Raw genomic sequence first — 23813 nt, 5'->3', positions numbered from 1 at the left:
AGCCCCCTGCGAATTCCAAGGACCAGGTGCCCTCGTGCGGCTGTGGCATTTCCTGGCTGTCTGGCACCCGAGGGGCCCAGGGACCTGGCTCAACAGCCCTGCGGAGGTGGGGAGCAGCGTGAAGGCATCAGCCAGCCCCTGCTGGCATGAGGGGCAATCAGGGGAAGGGAGGGGACTCAGCCCCCCCCAACCCCCCACCAGCAGATCGTGGTGGGGATGCCAGCTCCACAGGACTGCTGGGGGCTGCCTCTCTTGGGGAGACCTGCGGCTTCAGGGTCAGGCGGGCTCCAACGCCCTCCCTGCCTTGGGGCGCAGATCAGACCCCACCTCGACTGCTGGTGCTGGCCAGCCCCATGGAGCCGGCTTGCTGGGTCCAACCGGGCTCTTTGCTGGGCGGGGGCCATTCTGGGGTGGCAGCCTCAAGGGAGGCCATGAGGGTGAAGGGCTGCCCTGGCCGCAGGCTGCTCAGCACTGGCCACCTCGCCTACTCCCCATGGGGTGGGGGCAGGCCCAGGCCCTACCCTGGTGCATGGAGGAGCCGTGCCCACTGGCAGTGACCAGGGCAGAGAGCCAGAGTTCAAAGCCTCTGTATTTCTCCGCTCGTTTGCTCTGGAGGCCCCGGGCCCCTTGGGTCTCGCTGCCCATCTCTCGGGGCACAGGGAGGGTTGAGATGAGGAGCGGCCGCTGAGGGGAGAGAGCCGGTCCTGGGCTCCACAGAGCCTGGGGCGGGGAGGAGTCACCATGTGAGCTCACAACTTGTGATATGTGATAAGTTTCTCAGAGCCCCAGCTCCCGGAGTCCCGGGATTGTGGAACAATCTGGGGGTTCATTAAAAACAAACAAACAAGGTCAGTTTCTGGCTCCGGTGGTTGTGGGGGAAACAGTGGGAAATGTGGAAGGCAAGCGACCTAACGGGCCCCAAAGCACAAGGCCCCCGGTTTGTTAAATCCTGTCGGGCGGGGGAAGGGCCACAGAATGCCTGGGCTGGGGGGGCCGGGAGCTCTCCCCTCCCTCACATTAACGCTGGCAAGCCAACCTCAACAAGGTTTAAGGAGTGTGAATTCAAGTCTCTTCCCCATGTGGCGCACCAGGGCTGGGCCTGCCCGGCCGCGCTCTAGTCGGCCCCAGAGTCGCTCAGGGCCCGGAGCCTGGACAGCCCATGTTAAAAACCAGCTCCCAGGAGTTCGCCACGCACCCTCCCCGCAGAGCCCGGCACCGAGAGTGGAACCAACCAGACTTTTATTGCTGGAATGAGCGTGCGGACTGATGGCCTCCCAGCCAGCCTGTCCCCTTCCTGCCCCCCCAACAGCCCCCTCCCCCTGCCAGCCTGTCCCCTTCCTGCCCCCCCCAACAGCCCTCTCCCCCTGGACAGCCCCATCCCTGTCCTGCCCCCCCCAGCCAGCCTGTCCCCTTCCTGCCCCCCCAACAGCCCCCTCCCCCTGGACAGCCACATCCCTGTCCTGTGCCCCCCCCCCCAACAGCCCCCTCCCCCCCAGCCTGTGCCTTTTCTGCCATCCTGCCCCTGAACAGCCCCCATCCCTCAGCCAGCCTGTCCTATTCCTGCGTCTGGACAGCCCCCATCCCTATCCTGCTCCTCTAGATAGCCCCGTCTCCCTCCTGGACCCCCCAGCCCTCTCCTGCCCCCTCCCCAGGCTGCAGGGACAATGGCTCCCTACCAAGCAGCAGCGGGGGCTGTTGTCCATGGGGCCGAGTTCAACGCTCAGCCAAGGCCCAGGCAGGAAATTCCAGCCGTGACCCCCGGCCCATCTGGCGCCGGGTGCAGCTTGTCGGCAGACACCGGGAGGGAAGCCGGGATGAGCCTGTGAGTGACGCACGAGTGGGTGCACTTGCAGTCTGGGGGGGACACACTGGCGGTGGATGCAGCTGGGGTGCGTGGTGGGGAGGGGGGGCGGCTCCTACTCCAAGGACTGTGGGTTTTTAAAGTAGCTTTTCTGCCCAAGTTATAAAGCCAAGAGTCAGGGAGGTCGAATTCGGGGGGAGGGAATCTCCATCCCAGGGCTCTCAGCACCCACCCCAGGAGCACCATGGGCACCATCCAGGATGGGGCGTGGCATTTGGAGCTGGTGCTGAGATCCCCATTCTGCCAGCCCGCGGCTGAGGCAGCCAACCTCATGCTTCCTGGCAGGGGCCAGGCAGGGAGCTCAGCCCCACAGCTCCCTGCTGCCAGGCGAGCCGGGTCCAGAGATTGGAGGCAACATCGGTTCAGGTGCCAACCCAAACTTGCTGTCCCTGGGGCAGCCTGAGTCCAGGGCTGGGGCCTGTCTCCCCCCTCGTGCCCCCCGAGCAGGTGGCCCTGGCAGTGCCTACTCTGGGCCCGTTGCTCGCTGCCCGCCCAGGTGCCCTCCGCTACTGCAGCACAGACTCCTGAGTGAGCTTGCAGCGCAGGGAGGCGTTGAGTGTGGGGTAGAGGGAGACGATGGAGGGCCGTGTCTTGAGGCGGGGGTAGATGCGCTTCAGCACAGCCCTGCGGAAGAGGATGTAGACCCAGGGGTCCAGGATCTGGTTCCAGGTGACCATGCGCAGGTAGATCAGCAGCATCTCCTCGGTCTGCCGCGGGATGTGTCGGGGCAGCAAGCCGGGGGCGGGCTCCTGCAGGACCGTCTGGATGATAAATATCTGGGGGGGAGGGGAGAGGTTAGGGGTAGGAACAGGTGCGGGCTGGGGGGCTCAGTGGTTCTGGGACCAAAGCTGTGTCATGGCCCATGTCCTGGCCATCCTGCCACCTGCCTGGGGCCACACAGCGCCTGTCCATCTGTCCATCCCCCCACATGGGGTCACACAGCGTCTGTCTGTCTGTCCATGCCTTCTCACCTGAGGGGCTGAGGCACATGGGGGTGGGGGGTGCCTAGCCAGGTGGGGTAGGCGATAGGGGTAGGCAGGGTATGGCGGGGGGAGATGGGGTAGGTAGAGCACACTGGGTAGGAGGGGCACCTAGCCAGACAGGGCAGGCAGGGCACACTGTGGGGGAGGGAGATGGGGTAAGCAGGGCACACTGGGGAAGGGGGGGGGGATGATAGGCAGGGCATGGCAGGGGGTGGAGATGGGGTATACAGACCCTGGCGGGGAGGGTGCGGGTCAGATGGGGGTAGGCAGGGCACGCTGGGTGGGGCAGTGGGTCAGAGCACACCGGATGTGGGGGGCACCTCACTGGATGGGGCAGGCAGGGCACAGTGGCCAAGGAGGCTGGGTAGTTATAAATCAAGCACCAGCAAGTGGGCAGGGGCTGGGGGCTGATGGAGGGGGTGGAACTGTGCTGTGGGGATCTCGAGGCCGGCATGGCTGGGGACGGGGTGTCATAAATATAACGGGGAGGGTCACCACCTTTCTGTGCACAGGGCTATAAAATCCCTCCTGGCCAGAGGCAACATCCTGTTACCTGTAAAGGGTTAAGAAGCCCAGATAACCTGGCTGGCACCTGACCCAAAGGACCAATACGGGAACAAGATACTTTCAAATCTTGGGTTGGGGGAGGCTTTTGTTTGTGCTCTTTGTTTATGTGGTTGTTCTCTCTTGGGACTGAGAGAGGCCAGACAGGAATCCATCTTCTCCAACCCATCCTAATCCAAGTCTCCAATATTGCAACCAGTCTAGATAAGCCAGGCAAGGCGGGTTAGTTCATCTTTTGTTTTATGTGAATTTTCCCTGTGTTAAGAAGGAGGTTTATTCCTGTTTTCTGTAACTTTAAAATTTTGCCCAGAGGGGGATCCTCTGTGTTTTGAATCTGAATACCCCGTAAAGTATTTTCCTTCCTGATTTTACAGAGAGGATTTTTACCTTTTTTTTTTTTTTTTAATAAAACCCCTCTTTTAAGAACCTGACTGGTTTTTCCATTGTTCCAAGATCCAGGGGTTTGGGTCTTTGATGATTTTGTAACCAATTGGTTAGGATATTATTCTCAAGGCTCCCTAGGAAAGGGGGTGTAGGGGTTCAGGGGGATATTTTGGGGGAAGACGTCTCCAAGTGGTCTCTTCCCCTGGTCTTTGTTTAAAAGGCTCGGTGGTGGCTGCATACGGTTCAAGGACAAGGCAAAGTTTGTGCCTTGGGAAAGTTTTAACCCAAGCTGGTAAGAATAAGCTTAGGGGGCCTTTCATGCAGGTCCCCACATCTGTACCCTAGAGTTCAGAGTGGGGAAGGAACCCTGACGGGGCTATGCAGGGACTAGCAGTGTTGGGGGGGCAGAAAGGGAGTCTAGCAGTTGTAGCTGCAGCGGGGCGGGGGGGCATTGCTGTAACCGAGGCAGGCACAGAGGAGTTGGGGGGATCCTGGAAATGGGGTGCAGGCTGCAGCCTGGCTGTGAAGCGTTGGGGAGGGGAGGTGAATCCTCACATTGTGGGCCAAGGGAGGGGTTGGGAACAGCCCAGGAGGGACCATCAGGTGCTCAGCTTTGTCCATATCACGTAGGATAGTCAAGGGGGGGTCAGTGAGGTATAAGGGAGCGGCTGTTGGACAGACAGGGATGGGGCAGCAGGCCAGGGGACGGGGTCGGGAAGGCCGGGGGGGGGGGTCAGACAGGACAGGGGGGAGGTGTGGCAGAAGTTTGGGGGTTCCAGTGAGGAGAGGGGAGCTAAAGCCAAGGTAGTGGCTGTGCTGGGATGGGGGGACAGGCCAGAGCAGGAGCAGCCAGATCCTGATGCTGATTATTGCTTGTCCGTACTGCAGAGCCCAGCTCAGGGCTGATGGGGGGCCAAGCCGCAGGGGGGCTGGGCGAGGGGCATTGGGCGTCCTGGTGAGAGCGGGCCGGGCTAAGGGGTGCCGACGGCTCGGGGGGCACCCAGGGCACAGTGTATAGAGCCAAGCTCGAAGGGTTCGTCCAAACTGCAAAATCCCCCCCATACACTGCAACCCCCCCCACACACACACTGCATCCCCCCCCGTTCCCCCCGCCCCCCCGTGGCGCTGAGGCTCAGCACCAGCCGGGCACCTGTCACGGGACCAAGCCATTTGGACTCAGGCAGGCGCCCGGCTCTGAAACCTGGGGAGGGGGAGGGACTCACAACCTAGCTCCAGCCCCAGCGGGAACATGGAGGTGGCTGGTTTTAGCCTGCGGGCACCAGCCCCGCAAGCCCAAGGCGTGTGACCCAGGCTCTGAGAAGTGCTGCCCTCGGGTAGACTCGGGACTTGGCTAGCAGGGGGCTGCAGGTCAGGAGTGAGGGGCACCGGCAGAGCTGAGGGAGCCCAGGGCTGGGCTAATGGGGGGCTGCAGGTCAGGATTGACTGGAATGCTAAAATAAGGCCATAAAGGCCCCTGCTGATCCCTTTGTGTCCTGGCCCAGGGGCAGCGAATGCTGGCTGGAAAGCCAGCAGCTGGGGGATCCAGCGTGGCAGGGGCTGGGGACTCTGCCAGCTGGGCAGCGTTCAGCAGGTGAATGCATCTGTGACCCGGTTGCGAAGCCAACCCTGGGGGGGGCCTTACCAGCAGGGGTAACCAGCAGACGGTGGCAATGATCATAATGCCCACCAGCTGCACCATCATCTCCACCTCGCTGTCCCGCCGCCTCTGCACTGACTCGCGGTCATGGTAGACCCGGCAGAGCGTCACCACGCTGACCGTGTTGAAGAGGAAGGAGAGGCCTACGGCCAGGATGCCCAGCAGGGCGAAGATCAGGCAGAAGGTGACATTCTTGACATCATGCAGCAGAGTGATGAAGCACCAGGAGTTGGGATACTGCAGGGTGTAGTCCCCCAGGCCCAGGATGGGCAGGAGTCCCAGGGAGAAGGAGAAGGCCCAGACCATGCCTACCATGAACCAGGCTCGGCGCTTGGACATGCTGGTGGAGCGGGAGAAGGGGCGGTTGATGCCAAAGAAGCGCTCCCCGGCCATGGTGGCTCCCAGCAGCAGCGGGCACTGGCCGAAGAAGACCATGGAGAGGCCCAGGAAGTTGCAGAGGTAGCAAGCAGGGTCGACCACCATCCAGTTGAACTTGGTGAAGTGGTAGGAGATGATGATGGTCCCGGTCACCAGCAGGCCAAGGAAGTCCGTCACCACCAGGCCGCAGAGGAAGATGAGGAAGGAGGAGCGGGCGCGGCTGTGCATCTTCCGGGAGGAGCTGACCAGCACACAGAGGGCAAAGAGGTTGGAGGCAAGGCCGATGCTGCCGAAGGCGGTGGAGAACCAGCGCGAGACAATCAGCTTCCTGCCGTTCTCGCTGAGGTTGGTGCTGAGGTTGGTGCTGCGGAAGCACGAGCCCATCTCGCTGGCCAGGCTGCCATTGGCCTCCATCCCCGGCCACGGGCAGGGCGGCTCCCCCAACGCACACGGCACCTCCACAGCCCAGCCTCTGGCTTCACTCTAGCTGGGCTTCACTGTGCCGCAGCCGGGTGGGGCCTTCTCCTGGGGGCTGGGCACTGCCCTGCACCAGCCTCACTCCTGCCGGCTCACTCGTTCGCCAGAGAAGCAGCAGGAGGTGCCCAGGTTGCTCCGCCAGCCCTTCGGGGAGAAAGGGGACAAGTCAGTGTCACGCCTGGCTCACCCGGCCATCAGCTCCCAGCACCGCTCCCATGGTGCCCTCCCTACATGGCTCCTGCTGGCCTAATGCAGTGGCTCCCAGAGCACCAGCTTGTGCCATTGGGTGCCAAGGGCTGGGGCTCAGTCCCCGGGGCACCGTTCGGTCGATACCCCATGTCGGGTAAAAGTGTCGGGAACCCCCCAGGCAAGCGCTGGCAGCAGGATCTTTGGCACCAAAAGCACAAGCCTCTGCCACTCGAGCTCACGGAACAGATCCTTCACTGGCAGAAGTAGTAGGCTCTTATTCTCTAGCAGGACCAGCCACCAGCTGGGTCCCCACCTCACTCAGCCAGTGCATTACAGAGCTCCATGCTATGGGTCCCAGCGTCAACTCGGAGAGGTTGGGTAGAGGGGCCAGTCAGGACTCCTGGGTTATAGATTAATAGATTCATAGATACTAAGAATCATAGAATATCAGGGTTGGAAGGGACCCCAGAAGGTCATCTAGTCCAACCCCCATAAGGTCAGAAGGGACCATTATGATCGTCTAGTCTGACCCCCAGCACAACGCAGGCCATAGAATCTCACCCACCCACTCCTGCAATAAACCTCTCACCAATGTCTGAGCTATTGAAGTCCTCAAATCGTGGTTTAAAGACTTCAAGGAGCAGAGAATCCTCCAGCAAGTGACCTATGCCCCATGCTACAGAGGAAGGCGAAAAACCCCCAGGGCCTCTGCCAATCTGCCCTGGAGGAAAATTCCTTCCCGACCCCAAATATGGCAATCAGCTAAACCCTGAGCATATGGGCAAGATTCACCAGCCAGATACCCAGGAAAGAATTCTCTGTAGTAACTCAGATCCCACCCCATCTAACATCCCGTCACAGGCCATTGGGCCTATTTACCATGAATATTTAAAGATCAATTAATTACCAAAATCATGTTATCCCATCATACCCTCTCCTCCATAAACTCATCGAGTTTAATCTTAACCCAGATAGGGTTCTCTTCCATGTGTTGGCACTCACTCTCTGTGCAACCTTAGCTGCAGCCCCTGTCTCTGTTCCCGTTGGTACTTTGATGCCCTAGCGCCGGGGGCAAGTCGCTGCCCTGAGGGCGCGGGAGGGGCGAGGCTGTTGTGCTGGGGAAGGTGGGGAGTGGGCTGGAAGCGCAGGAGATGGCTCCTGTTTGGGTTCACTCCAGGGAGGACTGCGGACCAGTGCTCCGAGACGCACTCGCTGCCATGGCTGATTGCCAGCAGCCTTGGCCTGGAGCCTAACGGCACGAGTACCACCATCTCCAGCTGCAAGGAGGCATCGTCTTTCTCCCCACCCTCAGGGGCCCCCCAGGAGCCCCAAGCCAGGGGAGCTGGGGAAGAAAGCAAGCCCAGAGGGGTGTCCCCCAGAGCAGCCCTAGAAGTAATTCTACAGCAGGGACCTCGTACACAGGTGATGCCATCCACCCAGCGGCTTCAACAGGCTATTCTCTCCCTGTGCTCACTGGCTGCTGGCGCCGATTCCCCACCTTGCCTTCCCTCCCTCCCCCCAGCCCTGATCCCTCCTTTCTTCCCCATCTAGTGACCCCACCCCCAAAATCCTGGCACTAACAACATGACATTTGCAACCATCGCTCTGCTTGCCTGTTACGCCCCTTCCCCCTCCGCAGGTCGGTCGGGTCTGTTTCAATGCCAGGGCCAGCTCTAGCTATTCTCTGCCCGTGCCGTGCCTGGCACAACGGGGCTCCATCCTCGGCTGGCTCGTAGGTGCTACCGTACTAACAGCTGAACACAGCCTGGGACTGGGTTCACTTGTATGGCCTGGCTCCAGTCACTTCCTCGCTGTGCAGCGGAGATGGTATTGGGCTGCCATTGTAAAGGCCTCTTATGCTGGTAGCTGGGTGCAGACTCCTTGAAACTGGTGGGCATAACAGCTGCCTTCGTTCAGGAGAAAGGTAGGAAACAATTAAGCTCCTTTATGAAACAATCAGAGCAACAACCCAAAACACAGCACAGGGAATGCTAGAGTAGGAGATGCACCAGGGGCTTCCCAGGGGTCAGATAACAAAACACAAGAGTGGGGGACTGATTAAGTTGCAGCTGTGTGCAAGAGAGAAGCAGCAGAAACACACGGAGGAGCAAAAAGCCCCAGGCAAAAAGCCAAGAGGGATCTTTTGGGCAGAGTGCTGGCTAAGAGGGGCTTGGAACTGTGACCAAAGAAATGGTCTATTGCTGTTTGATTGAGATGGTCAAGTTCAGGATCCTGACACAGGGAAGAAAGGAGAGCAGCAGAATAGGACCCTGGACTTCAGAAAAGCAGACTTTGACTCCCTCAGGGAACTGATGGGTAGGATCCCCTGGGAGAATAACATGAGGGGGAAAGGAGTCCAGGAGAGCCGGCTGTATTTTAAAGAATCCTTATTGAGGTTACAGGGACAAACCATCCCGATATGTAGAAAGAATAGTAAATATGGCAGGCGACCAGCTTGGCTTCACAGTGAAATCCTTGCTGATCTTAAACACAAAAAAGAAGCTTACAAGAAGTGGAAGATTGGACAAATGACCAGGGAAGAGTATAAAAATATTGCTCGGGCATGCAGGAGTGAAATCAGGAAGGCCAAATCACACCTGGAGTTGCAGCTAGCAAGAGATGTTAAGAGTAACAAGAAGGGTTTCTTCAGGTATGTTAGCAACAAGAAGAAAGTCAAGGAAAGTGTGGGCCCCTTACTGAATGAAGGAGGCAACCTAGTGACAGAGGATATGAAAACAGCTAATGTACTCAATGCCTTTTTTGCCTCTGTCTTCACGAACAAGGTCAGCTCCCAGACTACTGCACTAGGCAGCACAGCATGGGGAGGAGGTGACCAGCCCTCTGTGGAGAAAGAAGTGGTTCGGGACTATTTAGAAAAGCTGGACGAGCACAAGTCCATGGGGCCGGATGCACTGCATCTGAGCGTGCTAAAGGAGTTGGCTGATGTGATTGCAGAGCCATTGGCCATTATCTTTGAAAACTCATGGTGATCAGGGGGAAGTCCCGGACGACTGGAAAAAGGCTAATGTAGTGCCCATCTTTAAAAAAGGGAAGAAGGAGGATCTGGGGAACTACAGGCCAGTCAGCCTCACCTCAGTCCCTGGAAAAATCATGGAGCAGGTCCTCAAGGAATCAATTCTGAAGCACTTAGAGGAGAGGAAAGTGATCAGGAACAGTCAGCATGGATTCACCAAGGGCAAGTCATGCCTGACTAATCTAATTGCCTTCTATAACGAGATAACTGGCTCTGTGGATGAGGGGAAAGCCATGGACGTGTTGTTCCTTGACTTTAGCAAAGCTTTTGACACGGTCTCCCACAGTATTCTTGCCAGCAAGTTAAAGAAGTATGGGCTGGATGAATGGACTATAAGGTGGATAGAAAGCTGGCTAGATTGTCGGGCTCAACGGGCAGTGATCAATGGCTCCATGTCTAGTTGGCAGCCGGTATCAAGTGGAGTGCCCCAGGAGTCGGTCCTGGGGCCGGTTTTGTTCAATATCTTCATAAATGATCTGGAGGATGGTGTGGATTGTACCCTCAGCAAGTTTGCAGATGACACTAAACTGGGAGGAGAGGTAGATACGCTGGAGGGCAGGGATAGGATACAGAGGGACCTAGACAAATTAGAGGATTGGGCCAAAAGAAATCTGATGCGGTTCAACAAGGACAAATGCAGAGTCCTGCACTTAGGATGGAGCAATCCAATGCACCTCTACAGACTAGGGACCGAATGGCTCGGCAGCAGTTCTGCAGAAAAGGACCTAGGGGTTACAGTGGACGAGAAGCTGAATAGGAGTCAGCAGTGTGCCCTTGTTGCCAAGAAGGCCAATGGCATTTTGGGCTGTATAAGTAGGGGCATTGCCAGCAGATCGAGGGACGTGATTGTTCCCCTCTATTCGACATTGGTGAGGCCTCATCTGGAGTACTGTGTCCAGTTTTGGGCCCCACACTGCAAGAAGGATGTGGAAAAATTGGAAAACGTCCAGCGGAGGGCAACAAAAATGATTAGGGGACTGGAAGACATGACTTATGAGGAAAGGCTGAGGGAACTGGGGATGTTTAGTCTACGGAAGAGAAGAATGAGGGGGGATTTGATAGCTGCTTTCAACTACCTGAAAGGGGGTTCCAAAGAGGATGGATCTAGACTGTCCTCAATGGTAGCAGATGACAGAACGAGGAGTAAGGTCTCAAGTTGCAGTGGGGGAGGTTTAGGTTGGATATTAGGAAAAACTTTTTCACTAGGAGGGTGGTGAAACACTGGAATGCGTTACCTAGGGAGGTGGTGGAATCTCCTTCCTTAGAAGTTTTTAAGGTCAGGCTTGACAAAGCCCTGGCTGGGATGATTTTGTTGGGGATTGGTCCTGCTTTGAGCAGGGGTTGGACTAGATGACCTCCTGAGGTCCCTTCCAACCCTGATATTCTATGATTCCTGCAGTGTGCAGGGAAACAGGACTTTACATCCTCTTGCAAATAAACAGGATTGCACAAAAGAAGCACCTGCCTTCATCATCTATTTCCCCTCCTAAAGGACCCTGACGATTGGCTAGCCAGTCGGATCAGAAAGCGGTAACAGACCCCTGGGAGCTACAGCTGGAATGAGCGAGTTCTGAGCATCTGTGCTTTTCAGGAAAAAACATTGTAAAGGGGGACCTGGCTTGCTCGGGGCATTGACCATAAATACAGGCACACGGCATCTTTTCCCTCTAGGTTGCTGGTTCCAATCCTGCACCAATAGGCCGCTCGGGGGCCCATGTGGGATGAATCTGGGGGAGGATGTCTCAGTCTAGTCCCTTTGTCTCATCGTCATGGAACCTGCTGCCAATTGGCCCTCTTGGGCAGGCTCCTGGAGAAGGGGATCCAGAGAGAGGCCCTGCGCTGACGGGCCGGGTGGGGCTGGGGAACCGACCCGGCACCATGTGCTCATTCCTGGGAAGATGGCGATTCTCTGGGAGAGGCTGAGCAGCTGGTTTGCATTAGCAGCCCGCTCTCTGCGCATGCAACACGTTCCCTGAAGGAAAGTCATTTGGGGATGTTTACACAATTGCACTAATCCCCATTGGTGCATTGTTTAAAGAAACTTGTTTTCAGCTCATCTGCTGTCAAATAGCCCGTAAATAATCCAGGCCGCTCGCTGTGACGGACGCCTAGATTCTGGCCAAGCTCTTGCGCCCGTCCCGGGATGCTCGCAAGCTGTTTCTTTCCATTTGTCCCTGAAAGGGGCGATAGGGAGTAGCCAGAAGGGCCAAAGCCGGGACAGATGCAAGCGGAGGGGTGTGGCTGAGGGGGCCTGGGGCGGAGGGTGTCAGTGTGGGACGTCCAATTCTCCAGGGGGATCTATTTGGGGGTGGGATTTTAGAGTCTGTTAGGAGCAGGTCAGCTCACCTGCCAGGAACCGGTCGATTAATCAAACGCCATGGCCACACCAAACTGCACCATGGGCCTCCCTGAGCCCCAGGAACATCGCGTCAGGCCCGAGTTCCCAGAGCGCTCTGACCAAGCCTCAGACGGATGGGCTTGGGCTAAGCAGGGGCCATGCCGAGCTCAGCCATTTGTGCCTGAAGCCTGGCAAAGCTAGGAGCCCGACTGGTGCTCAGATCAGAGACAGCTTTGTCAGGCTGTATCGTCTACTCAGGATTCAAATGCATGGGGGGCTGTCTAGCACCCAGACACCACAGTGAGGGGTGTCAGCCAGAGCAATTGGGGTTGCGAGTCTGCATCAGGCTGTAGCCCTTGGCACGGCTCCCAGCGCTGGGGGGTCTGGCCTGTGGGTACTGCCGGGGGCAGTGGGTGCAGCAGGGCCTCGCGCAGGGGCCATGGGCTAGAGAAGAGGGGTGTGGCCGCAGCCCCTCCCTGCCCAGCACTGGAGCGGTGGCTGTAAGCAGGAGACAACTGCAAAGACGGGATATTAGGGTTGGTTTTGAAAACTGGTGCCCGATCCGGAGGGTCCTTGCTCCTGTTTAACCCTCTCCTTCCCCAGGCAGTGATGACTCCCGGAGAGGCGTGGCTGGATCCTCAGCCAGTGACCTGCTGCTGCTGGGTTAGAGTCCATTCGAAATCCCACAAGCCGAGAAGGGGCCACAGTTTTGCCCCCCTAGGCAGTCCCCTCCCCGACCCCCAGCATGGGTCCAATCTAGCCCTTGGGGTTTGGCTCAAGGACATGGTAAGCATCACACTTGGCCGCCTGCCTGTCTGGGCAGAGCCCTTCCGTCTGCAGGGGCTGGACCCCTCCCATGCGCGCACAGGGCCTGCCGGGATGGAGCTGCTCCTCGAGCTCTGGCCTGTGCTGGGCAGCTGGGGCGCGACTTACACAACGTAGTGCTGGGCACTAGAGAGCAGCAGGGCTCTGGGGTGGGATCCGTCCATGGGGGCACTAGCTCCAGAGCCCCAGCCCAGAGCAGTCGTGCTGGGTGCTGCTCAGGCCAAGCCCAGCTTCCTGCGATTGCACTAGGTCAGGCCCAGCCAGGGAGGGGAAGCGAACCCAGGTCCCCGCCTGGAGTCCTACTCACGGCAGCCGTGCAGCTCGTTGCCCTGCTCTGGTTCCCGAGCCCCATGGCCTGTGACACGGCTTCCCTCAGGGGCTCTTGGCTGGAGGAGGCCAGATGCTTCACTCCTCTGCCCTGCTGGGATCACCTTTCAGAGGCTGACCACACTGGGAGGCTCAGGGAGCCCTGCTGCAGCACTGGAGCAGCCAGCAGCCTGGGCTCTCCATGGGCATCCAACACCGACTCGCCTGGCTTGGTCCAGGACTGGCCCCGGAGGGTCGGACCAGTTAACATGCTGGAGAGTGCGGCCTGCACTTGCACAAGGCCTTTAAAACTCTTTATGAACATCCACTGGCAAAGCCCCGTGACCGAGGAAGTCGAGTGTCAGGACTGATGGGGAAACTGAGGCAGAGAGCAGGGCACTGACTTGCCCAAGACCTTGCAGTCATCAGGAGAGCCAGGAGATGAATCCAGGCTAAAGGGCTGGACAAGAAGATGGAGAGAAACTCACTGGCCAGAAATCTTTGCTGGCTCCCGGAATTTCTCTCCATTTTAAAATCTGATTCAGGAACCCAGGGAAATTAATCTGCATTAAGGTAGGGTTAGAATTTAAACCGCTAGAGCAAATGCAGAATAGCTCCCCATGTGGACACACTCATTCTGCAGTCCAAGTCCCTTCTTCTGGTTTAGCCTAACCCACTTCTGGAATCAGCATCTCATTACAGGGAGCGATACTCGTCAATTTCCCCATGTAGACAAACCTCGGGTTACATCGGTAGGAACCTCCCCCCTCTTCAATTAGTTTCATTAAGTGGATTTTTAATCTGCAGTTGTGAGGCTTCAGTTTCGACCCCAGTCTTGTAAATCTGTCCTTGAACAGAGCCAGATTCGGGCTGGCAATAAGACCCCAGTGTCCCTTCACCATCCTCCGGCGCCCCGCGGTCCCGACACCCTGCCGTCTCCACGTCTCTCAAAGCCAGTTGTCAGGAGCGGCAGGCTGGGCTGGCATTGGAGGCAGCTGTCCTGGGGAGAGCGCTGTTCTGGAGCGTGCTCTGCCGGATATATGAATCTTTCTGACCGACCTCTGCGAATGAGGCTGAGCATCATATTCTGGCTCCCCGTGCCCTTTCATTTCATAACCAAAGAGCCAAGAATGCTTCTCAGCTGAACGACCTTATCATTGTGGATTGAGAGAGCAGGCGGAGGAGGGAGGAGAACAGGAAAGCGGCCAGGGGAGAGCGTAGTGTGGGCGTCTCCTCTGCAGCAGCCTGCACTGAGCGCAGGATGCAACTGCCGCGTGCAGAATGCCAGGACCTAACAGTGACATGGCTCCACGGGCCCCAGTGCACAAGGTCCGGGGAGTGGGCTGAGGGAGCCATTGCAGTGCCCTGGTTATGCACCAGCTTGGGGTGTGAGCCGTGTGGAGGAGCTGCCTCTGCACCCTGCCCAGCACCTTGGTGCCATTCTGCCGGCTCGAGGATGCAGCCACGAGCCAGCCCAGCCCAGCCCCCCTACTGCAGATGGAGCTTGCTCCAGGCGCGCTGCTCTCCCGTGGTTTGCAGTGGTGGGACTAGCCGACTCCTCCTGGAGGCCCGGGGTCTGCAGTAAATCAGGACTCACCCTGCTGCAACCAGAGGTGTTAGCCTGGGGCTGGGAGAGCAGAATGGCGCCTGGGGAGGCCGTCAGACCAGCTGTGCACATGAGTCACTCTTGGGTTCTGTATCTTTGGAAGCAGCTTCTCAGTGAAGGGGACTGGCCCAGGGACCCGTGTTCTGTGCCGTGCCGCTGGGTCAGATTTTCCAGATGCTTGGTGGTGTTTAGAGGCCACATTGACCCAGGTTTTCCTACCCAGCACTGGCATCACCCTGCTCAGTGCACACCTCTGACACCGGTCTGCACCTGCCGGATTCACTTTGTGCACCCCAGCCATGCAGCCACCTCTGGGCTGGAACAGAGCACAGCAACGCTGCATGGCAGCCTAGTGAAGATGGAAGGAGGCCGGTTCAGCCAAGTGCCCCGCAGGGGGCATTCCACCTGGGCCTAAAGCAGCTAACTCCCCACTTCCTGACAAGGGTCCTCACACTGCTCTGCTGACACATCACTCGCAGCCCAGCCGGAGATCAACAGCTGGGGGCAAAGGGGACGGAAACGCTGTCAAGGTGCAACTGTCCTGCCTGTTTAAAGGGGCCCCTGTGTCAGCCCTGAGCCTGAGCTCATCCTGCACTTGGTGACCCTCCGTGGCTCAGCGATTGCAACACACCAGGCCCCGTGGGGGTGGGAGAGGAGCCGGTTTTTGACCATATTCAGCTGCATCTGCCTTAAATTGAGCAGCATCCGCTTCCATTTACGCCGCCCCCCCTTCCCCATCAGGAAGGATAAATAAATCCTAGTGCTGTTGTAATAAATCCTTCCAGTAAAGGCAGTGGGCTGAATCCAGGCAGGTGTTGGGACGCCGACACGCTGCAAGCCCCCCAGAAGTCAGGGGGAGAAACCGCTGGAGCCATGGGCAGCAGGCTGGGCAGCGGCTGAGGGCTGGACAAATGGGATTTTTCATAAAAATTGGCAAAAGTTGTTTGAGTCAAAACAAAAACAACATTTTTTAACAAAGCAAAACATTTTAAACCCCTTTTGGCTCAACAGAACATTTTGTTGACAAGTTGAGCATTTACAAACGAGTAAAGGGAATTTTGACATGAAAAGCTTTTGAATAAAATAATGAAAACATTTCCATTTGTTCAGATGGGGGGGGGAACGTTTCCATCCTAAACAATCTGGCGGGTTCGACATGAAACCATGAAACATTTCAGAGCCACCGAAGCTGCAAATTCCCCACAGCTGCAGCTGCAAATGCAGCAGCGATTTGGCCCCAACACCGCGCATCAGCCCCGGGATGATCCTGTGAAGCAATGACCCTGCCCTGACGTCTCAAAGCCCAGCTTCCCGGGTTCTGAGCTGACACACCTGGGAGCAAGTCCACTGACGGCCGGATCAGAAACAGGCCTTGTGTCTCTCGCAGGGCGAACTGTCCTGAACAGAAAGAAAAGGAGGACTTGTGGCACCTTAGAGACTAACCAATTTATTTGAGCATGAGCTTTCGTGAGCTACAGCTCACTTCATCGGATGCATACCGTGGAAACTGCAGCAGACTTTATATACACACAGAGAATATGAAACAATACCTCCTCCCACCCCACTGTCCTGCTGGTAATAGCTTATCTAAAGTGATCATCAGGTGGGCCATTTCCAGCACAAGGGGGGTGGAGGGTGAGAAAACCTGGATTTGTGCTGGAAATGGCCCACCTGATGATCACTTTAGATAAGCTATTACCAGCAGGACAGTGGGGTGGGAGGAGGTATTGTTTCATATTCTCTGTGTGTATATAATGTCTACTGCAGTTTCCACGGTATGCATCCGATGAAGTGAGCTGTAGCTCACGAAAGCTCATGCTCAAATAAATTGGTTAGTCTCTAAGGTGCCACAAGTCCTCCTTTTCTTTTTGCGAATACAGACTAACACGGCTGTTACTCTGAAACCTGTCCTGAACAGGAGGGTTTTGAAATCCAGTCCAGGCTGGGAACTTCCCCAGGCCGCTGAGACTCTACCTGTGACCCCAGCTCCAAATCCCGACCCGGGAGATGTCGGGAAATGGATATAAAGCAGGACTGAGGGGCAGTGGAGTTAATGGTTAGAGCAGAGCGGACGCGGGTCAGGATGCCTGGGTTCTATTCTTGACTCTGGCATGGATTCATCCTGTTCATTAAGCAAAACTCTTAATTCCCTGTGACCAGCTCTAAACAGCAGCCGATGAGCACGGTGATTTCTCTGGGCATGTGGGGGGTTGTGAGGAGGCACGGATGAGCATCATTTGAAAAGTGCTCACAGATCCTCCAGCCAAGCATCTGGTGCTGTTTGGCCAGTGAGCTCTTTGGGGCAGGGACTGCCAGGTGTGCACACCACACCCAACACAATCCTCTGTGTTTTGAATCTGATTACCCTGTAAAATTACCTTCCATCCTGATTTTACAGAGGTGCTTCTTTTACTTTTTCTTTATAATAAAGTTCTGCTTTTAAGAACCTGATTGGTTTTTAGTGTCCTAAAAACCCAAGGGTCTGGTCTGTGCTCACCTTGTTTACTCTCAAGCCTCCCCAGGAAAGGGGTGAAGGGCCTTGGGGGGATATTTTGGGGAAACAGGAACTCCAAGTGGTCCTTTTCCTAAATCTTTGTCTAACTCACTTGGTGTTGGCAGTGATACTGTTCCAAGGACAAGGAAGAATTTGTGCCTTGGGGAAGTTTTTAACCTAAGCTGGTGGAGATAAGCTTCGGGGGTCGTCTCCAGGGGGCAGTCCAGGCATTGGGTGCATTGCTCACAGGATATAAACCAGGCTCAGGGATCAGGTGCCTGAACGTCTCGTGGCCAGGATGCAGCATCCCATTAGCACAGCTCCGATTCCCCAGCAGCCCCGTCTGGAATTCGTCAGCCTGGCGCAGCGCCCGGAATGAATGGCCCAGGCCACTGGGTTGCCAATCGGTTCAGAGGGAGGTTGATGCTGAAAGTTGTCATCTGGCTCACAGCTGGGGAATGTGAAGAATCCAGGCTGAAGGCTGAGCTGAGCCCGGGCCCTTGGGCAATGATGCCTGCAGGAGAGGCTGAGTCCAGCAGCTGGGAGCCTCCCCCAGCCCACGCCTGCCTCCTGCTGCGGGAGGCTGGCGCTGCAGGAGCAAGGAGTGCAGCTACTGACTCCCTTTGGGCTACCCCTGATCAGCTCCCACTTGGGGCTACAGCCCTTGGAATATGGGCCACGCCATAACCCTTGCCTGCCAGCCCTCCCCCCTCCACCAGCATCCCCAGCTCTCTGGGTGCTGATGACGTCTGCCTGGGGCAGACAGGGGGCAAGCCGGCTGCCTGGCTGTCCCTGGACTAAGGAGGCTGCCGTTGTTTAGAGCAGGAAAACCTTGCGAATCTCCTCACTGCATTGACAATAGGCTGGGATTAGCTCAAATGCTGCCTCAGTGCTGAAGTATCCCCAGATCCGTTAGGCCAGGCACCCACATGGCCTTCTGTGAGCGACCACATCCTGGCTGGGACCACACGGGTCAAAACATGGACACACTCATGTGCTGGATTTCCCATCTTAATCTGCACACCCCAGCGTGCCAGCCCGGGCATGGGGCACTGACTCCAGCCCAGTGTTCACACCCTAACATGCCAGCTCACAGCATGGGACACTGATCCCAGCCCAGCGTCCACACCCCAACATGCCAGTCCAGGGGATGGGGCACCGACCCCAGCCCAGCGTCCACACCCCAACATGCCAGTCCAGGGGATGGGGCACCGACCCCAGCCCAGCGTCCACACCCCAACATGCCAGTCCAGGGGATGGGGCACCGACCCCAGCCCAGCGTCCACACCCCAACATGCCAGTCCAGGGGATGGGGCACCGACCCCAGCCCAGCGTCCACACCCCAACATGCCAGTCCAGGGGATGGGGCACCGACCCCAGCCCAGCGTCCACACCCCATTTTGCCAGCCCGGGCATGGGGTACTGAACCCAGCCCAGCGTCCACGCCCCAACATGCCAGTCCAGGGGATGGGGCACCGACCCCAGCCCAGCGTCCACACCCCATTTTGCCAGCCCGGGCATGGGGTACTGAACCCAGCCCAGCGTCCACGCCCCAACATGCCAGTCCAGGGCATGGGGCACCAACCCCAGCCCAAACGTGCCAGTCCAGGGCAGGGATGCTCCCCTCTTGATTTTCAGAGGTCATGTGTAATGTCTAACTTCAGGAGTCTGTCTTGTTGCTGACGCTCTGCGTCCAGTCCCCTGTAACTGACTAAATCTCCATGACTTTTTGGAATAAGGTCCCAAGCATCCTTCATGTCACAGGACAGGTAGGGCCTGTTCACCTCTCCCGGGCAGATTGTGCCATGGGCATTTCCTTCCTGCACGTCCTGCTTCGGCTCAGAGCTGGGAGCCCACTGGCCGTATTCTCCACGGATGGACAGTTGCAGTTTGGTTTTGGCTCATTCTGGTGCCTTTTCGCTGGTTTCCATCCTGCCTTCGAGCTCTGAACTAACACCAGTCGCTTCATTTTCGCTCCAGGTGTCAGTCTGGCGCCCAGCCCAGGGTGTTTGCATCGGCATCGCGAGTACAGTCCTAGCTCAAGGCCCACCACGCAAGGTGCTGTACAAAGAGGCCGCACAAGGTGCTGTACAAAGATGCTGTGCAAAGGTGATCCCTACCCAGGGAACTCAGTCTTGGTCTAGGCCAAGATACAAGAGGGGGTGAAACAGACAGAGGGAGAGGCAGCAGTAGTGCGAGCAGGTTTTTGCACCCTAAGCAGCTGTACCCAGGGTCTGGCGTGTACACACCAAAGTGCTGGAATCCTTGTGGAGAATGGGAGTTCGTCTTCTAAAGCTGTTCGGCATGGCAGTGCCGAGCACAGCCACGCCTAACTAGCTGCACAGATCTGGGTCTGATCCAGGGTGGGGGCTGCTCTGGGTTTCTAGCTCTGCCTTGGAGGCGAAGAGGGGAGAGGACCCCAGACCTCCCGAGTGTACCAGACTTTGAGGGATGTTCTGCATGTTGACTGTTGCCCAGAGACAGACACAGGCCCCCCATGGAGCCTCAGGGAGGGCTGCTGGGTTGGAAGCCCAGAGAGCACGGGGTCACCTCTACTGAGCACTGCTTGTATTTCCTTCACTTCACAGCTCCTGTTTACGAGCACAAGCTCACACACACCCTGGAAGGCAGCCGAGGATCAGCAACCACCCCATTTTACAAGAACAAGGAGATTGCACAACATCACTCCCGGCAGAGCCGGGAGCCGAACGCAGCTCACTAACACGGCAGACCTAAGCTTTCCACTGCCTTTCAGACGGAGCATGCCAGAGACAGGTGCTGTGGTCAGGCCATATCTAACCACTACACCACATGCTGCTCTGAGACCCTGCAGCAGAACCCAGGATTTCCAAGCTCCAGTATTTTAGGAGCTCACCCCACTTGGCAATGCCTGTTGTAAGTCACCCCTAAGGGCTGGTCCCCGGCAAAGCTTGCAAATACTCTGTAATTCACCTGGTAACAGTCCAAGTTGGAAGGTTGAAGTTCTAGTCATCACAGCTGGCTGGTGATGCTGGGAGGTGGGTGTCATGGCTGTGGGTGATAGCCTTTGTTTTTTTAAATTTTCTTTAGAAAGAAACTGATTGAATTCACCTGGTGAGAAAACAGCCTTACCCACGGGGCCTCCAGTTAAAACCCTTTATCCTCTGTCAATTGCAGGGAGTCACGCAACAAAATTCAGGGGTTCCACATTTCAGCCGTTTGTCCCACTGTCTGAGTGCGGCTGCCACCCCCTGACAATGAACGGTGCGGCGGGCCCGCTCCTGCTCTGGTACTGGAACTGCAGGCTGAGCGGGTTGGCCAGCACATCGGTCACACTGAGTTGTGTCTATCCCCATCCAGCATCCTATCCCGCCCTTCACCTGACCCCCAGTGCACGAGCCGCTCTTGCTCCCCGCACACCCGTCCAGCCGGCAGTGGGTTTACCTGAAGGATCCAGCTACGAAAGTCGGGCCAGGACCTGAGGCTCTTAATCAGCATTTACTCAGGAAAGCTCATTTGGAGAGAATGCCTGGGCCCGATTCGCCCCTGCCTGGCATCTGGCACCTGGGCAAAGCAAGTGATTTTCTGGCTCACTAGTGCCATGTGCTGTCTTTGCCCTGCGTCTTGTGCAGTCTTTGGGACCAGGCAATGGAGAAGCAGGCCCCAGATATCCCAACTAGAGACTGGCACAAGCCACAAATCTCTGAGCCAGATTTTGACCATCCCAAGGTCCCTTCTAGCCCTGATATTCTATGATTCTTTGATTAGCCCGTTGCAGAGACAGGTGCCAGTTCAGAGCCTGGCAGAAAGTTAGAAGGGAAAAGGACCTCATGGTTCCTCCAAGCCATCTCCATGGCCGGACTGAACCCGAGAGAACTTTGCGAAATCCAGATCCAGCTGCATTCAGATCCTGGCCCCGATAAGCGAGATCCAGGCGATTAGCTCACCATCGGCTGGCTGACTTTCTCCTCACAACATCTCAAGTTCCCGTCCCACCCTGCTCTCATTCGGTTCAGTGCAGCCACAGATCACCACATTCAGCTTTTGCTTTCACACATGCAGATGGTACAAACCACCTTGCTAACCACAGGCCTGCTCCTGCCTGGGTCCACGTTCCAGGTGATGCTAACACAGAGCCCAAGATGGCAGGGGGAGGAGGGAGGGCGGGCAGGCTCAGTACATGCACAAGGGGGATTCTCTGCCAGCCCCTTGCAGCCCGTTGAGGGCCCTGGAACAGGAGGTGAAATCCCACCCCGTTCTCTCTCTGTTTCTACCCCCAGCCTCCACTCTGGCCCTTTACACCATCTCGGCACTGCCAGCGCAAGGGCCTCCTCCGGCCCTGCAGCTCCGTGACACCTGGAAACATCCTCCTCCAGACCAGCAGTTCTGCCCCTCGCATCGCTGTCTTTGCAATGCTGCCCTGTGGGGCCTGATCCTCCTCTGCCTTACCCCCTGAAACCCACCCACCTTCCATGGAGCTTCTTGCCCCAGCAAGGGCGAGCGGAAACTTCACCCCATGGCAGGCCTAACTGAACCCCATCAGCCCTCTCCCCCGCCCCGGAACTGCACAGAGGCTTTTCCCATACAGGCTGCAGGGCCCCAGACCTCCTGAACTGCTTCCACTTCTCCAGTAGTCCCCTGATTGCCAGGACCTGTGGCCACACGACACGCACACTGGGCCAGCAAATCTGAACTAAACCCAGATCCCCTAAAAAGAAATGAAGGAGGAACTGAGCTGATTATTTTCTGCTAAGCAATGGAAACAAATTTCAGCCATTGCTCTGACCTGCTTCTTGGGCCTCCGGCTAAGATTAATCTAGCAGAAAACCCTGTGGTACGGAGCAGCAGTTCTCAACCGGGGGCCCGCAGCCCTCTGGGGATCTGTGAGCTATTTCAGGGGGTTCACCAAGCAGGGTCGCTCGGCGCCCTGAACCCCAGCACCCCTGTGGGGCTCCTGAGCCCCCCTCCAGCCCCTTTCTCAGATCATAGAATCATAGAAGATTAGGGTTGGAAGAGACCTCAGGAGGTCATCTAGTCCAATCCCCTGCTCAAAGCAGGACCAACCCCAACTAAATCATCCCAGCCTGAGCTTTGTCAAGCCGGGCCTTAAAAACCTCAAAGGAAGGAGATTCCACCACCTCCCTAGGTAACCCATTCCAGCGCTTCACCACCCTCCAAGTGAAATAGTTTCCTAATATCCAACCTAGACCTCCCCCACTGCAACTTGAGAGCATTACTCCTTGTTCTGTCATCTGCTACCACTGAGAACAGTCTAGATCCATCCTCTTTGGAACCCCCTTTCAGGTAGTTGAAGGCTGCTATCAAATCCCCCCTCACTCTTCTCTTCTGCAGACTAAACAAGCTGAGTTCCCTCAGCCTCTCCTCATAAATCATGAGCCCCAGCCCTCTAGTCATTTTCATTGTCCTCCCCTGGACTCTCTCCAATTTCTCCACATCCCTTCTGTAGTGGGGGGCCCAAAACTGGACACAGTACTCCAGGCGTGGCCTCATCAGTGCCGAATAGAGGGGAATAATCAAGTCCCTCGATCTGCTGGCAATGCTTCTACTAATGCAGCCCAATATGCCGTTGGCCTTCTTGGCAACAAGGGCACACTGCTGACTCATTTCCAGCTTTTTGTCCACTGTAATCCCCGGGTCCTTTTTTTGCAGAACTGCCGCTTAGCCAGTCGGTCCCCAGCCCGTAGCAGTGCCTGGGATTCCTCTGTCACCCTTCTGTGGGCTCCCTCTAGGACACATTTCCCTGTGCTCCCTAGCGCGGGATCTGTCTCCAGGTCAGCCGCAGTCGGTGGGCAGCTAACAGCCAGGACAGGTCTCTGGTTGCAGGCGTCACACCCCTTCCCTTCCCTTCCCTAGCTGGTGTTGCCTTCAGCTGCAGTGCAGGAGCTGGTCTCAGCCCACCCACCCCCACACACCGGGAAGCATGTTGCTTCCCCCGTTGCAGAAGAATCAAGGAGACTCCCTCCCATTCCCTCAGCAGTTCCTGAGACCTTCCCCTTTCCCTCGGGGGTCCCAGCTTTAAACTCCCTCCTGCTGCAGGCAAACACTTTAACCTGAGCTACACGGAAAAAATCATTACCCAGGAGCCGGTCGACTAGGAGGTGTTCCATTCCCCTCCCCACCCCCAGTCAAAACACTTTCCAAACCTTCCCAAACCACATGGATTTCAGCTACTGGTATGAGGAATCTGCTTTCTCCCACCCCCACAATCTCTGCCATTTGGTAGCACACTGGCCTTTGGGACCACACTCTGCTTAACCAGAGAGATCTGGGCCCCTGTATCCCTCTGCCCCAAGTACTCCCTGCCACTAATTTCAACAAACTTAACATGTTCCATGTCTGGTTCTGCAAAAGCTAATCTTCCCCAAACCAATATGATGGATTGGTTTCAACTGCTTGCGGGGTGGGGAGGTTCTGTGGTGAGGGCAGCAGAGCTAACATGGGCTATTGGCTGCCTGCTTCCTCCCAGCCCAGGGCGTTTATTCCTCCGGGGATCAGTGGAATGACACTGATCGCACCTTTGGGGCTCTTCTGTTTTTACAGGAGGTTTGGGACGAGGGTTAGAGGCATGGTTCTGGGGAGGTGAGTATCCAGCCTCCCAGCCACCCTCCTTCTTGCTAGGGATAAAATGGGACCCTCCCTTCCCTCCACCTTTAAAATCCCGTTTTGACGGTTTAGATGCCTGGGTCTGTTCAAGGGCATCAGCTAGAGTCACCCAGC

At 56.9% G+C, this 23813-nt stretch overlaps 1 protein-coding gene across 3 annotated transcripts in view; it reads right to left on the bottom strand.

Moving 5' to 3' along the window:
- Positions 1 to 1614: 1614 nt before the first annotated feature.
- Positions 1615 to 23813, bottom strand: part of TBXA2R (thromboxane A2 receptor) — a 43231-nt gene continuing 21032 nt past the window's right edge. For all 3 annotated transcript variants that reach the window (XM_073324340.2, XM_073324339.1, XM_073324338.1), the window contains 2 exons: positions 5435 to 6448; positions 1615 to 2637 (listed from right to left, as the gene is read on the bottom strand). In XM_073324340.2, coding sequence (XP_073180441.1) covers positions 2368 to 2637; positions 5435 to 6241 — 1077 coding nt within the window. In that variant the 5' untranslated portion in view covers positions 6242 to 6448 and the 3' untranslated portion in view covers positions 1615 to 2367. The remainder of the gene's footprint in view (positions 2638 to 5434; positions 6449 to 23813) is intronic.

This window comes from Lepidochelys kempii, chromosome 25 (assembly GCF_965140285.1).
Source record: "Lepidochelys kempii isolate rLepKem1 chromosome 25, rLepKem1.hap1, whole genome shotgun sequence".
NCBI lineage: Eukaryota > Metazoa > Chordata > Testudines > Cheloniidae > Lepidochelys > Lepidochelys kempii.
Note: the sequence above shows the minus strand (reverse complement) of the source record. Positions and strands in the feature narration are given on the sequence as shown.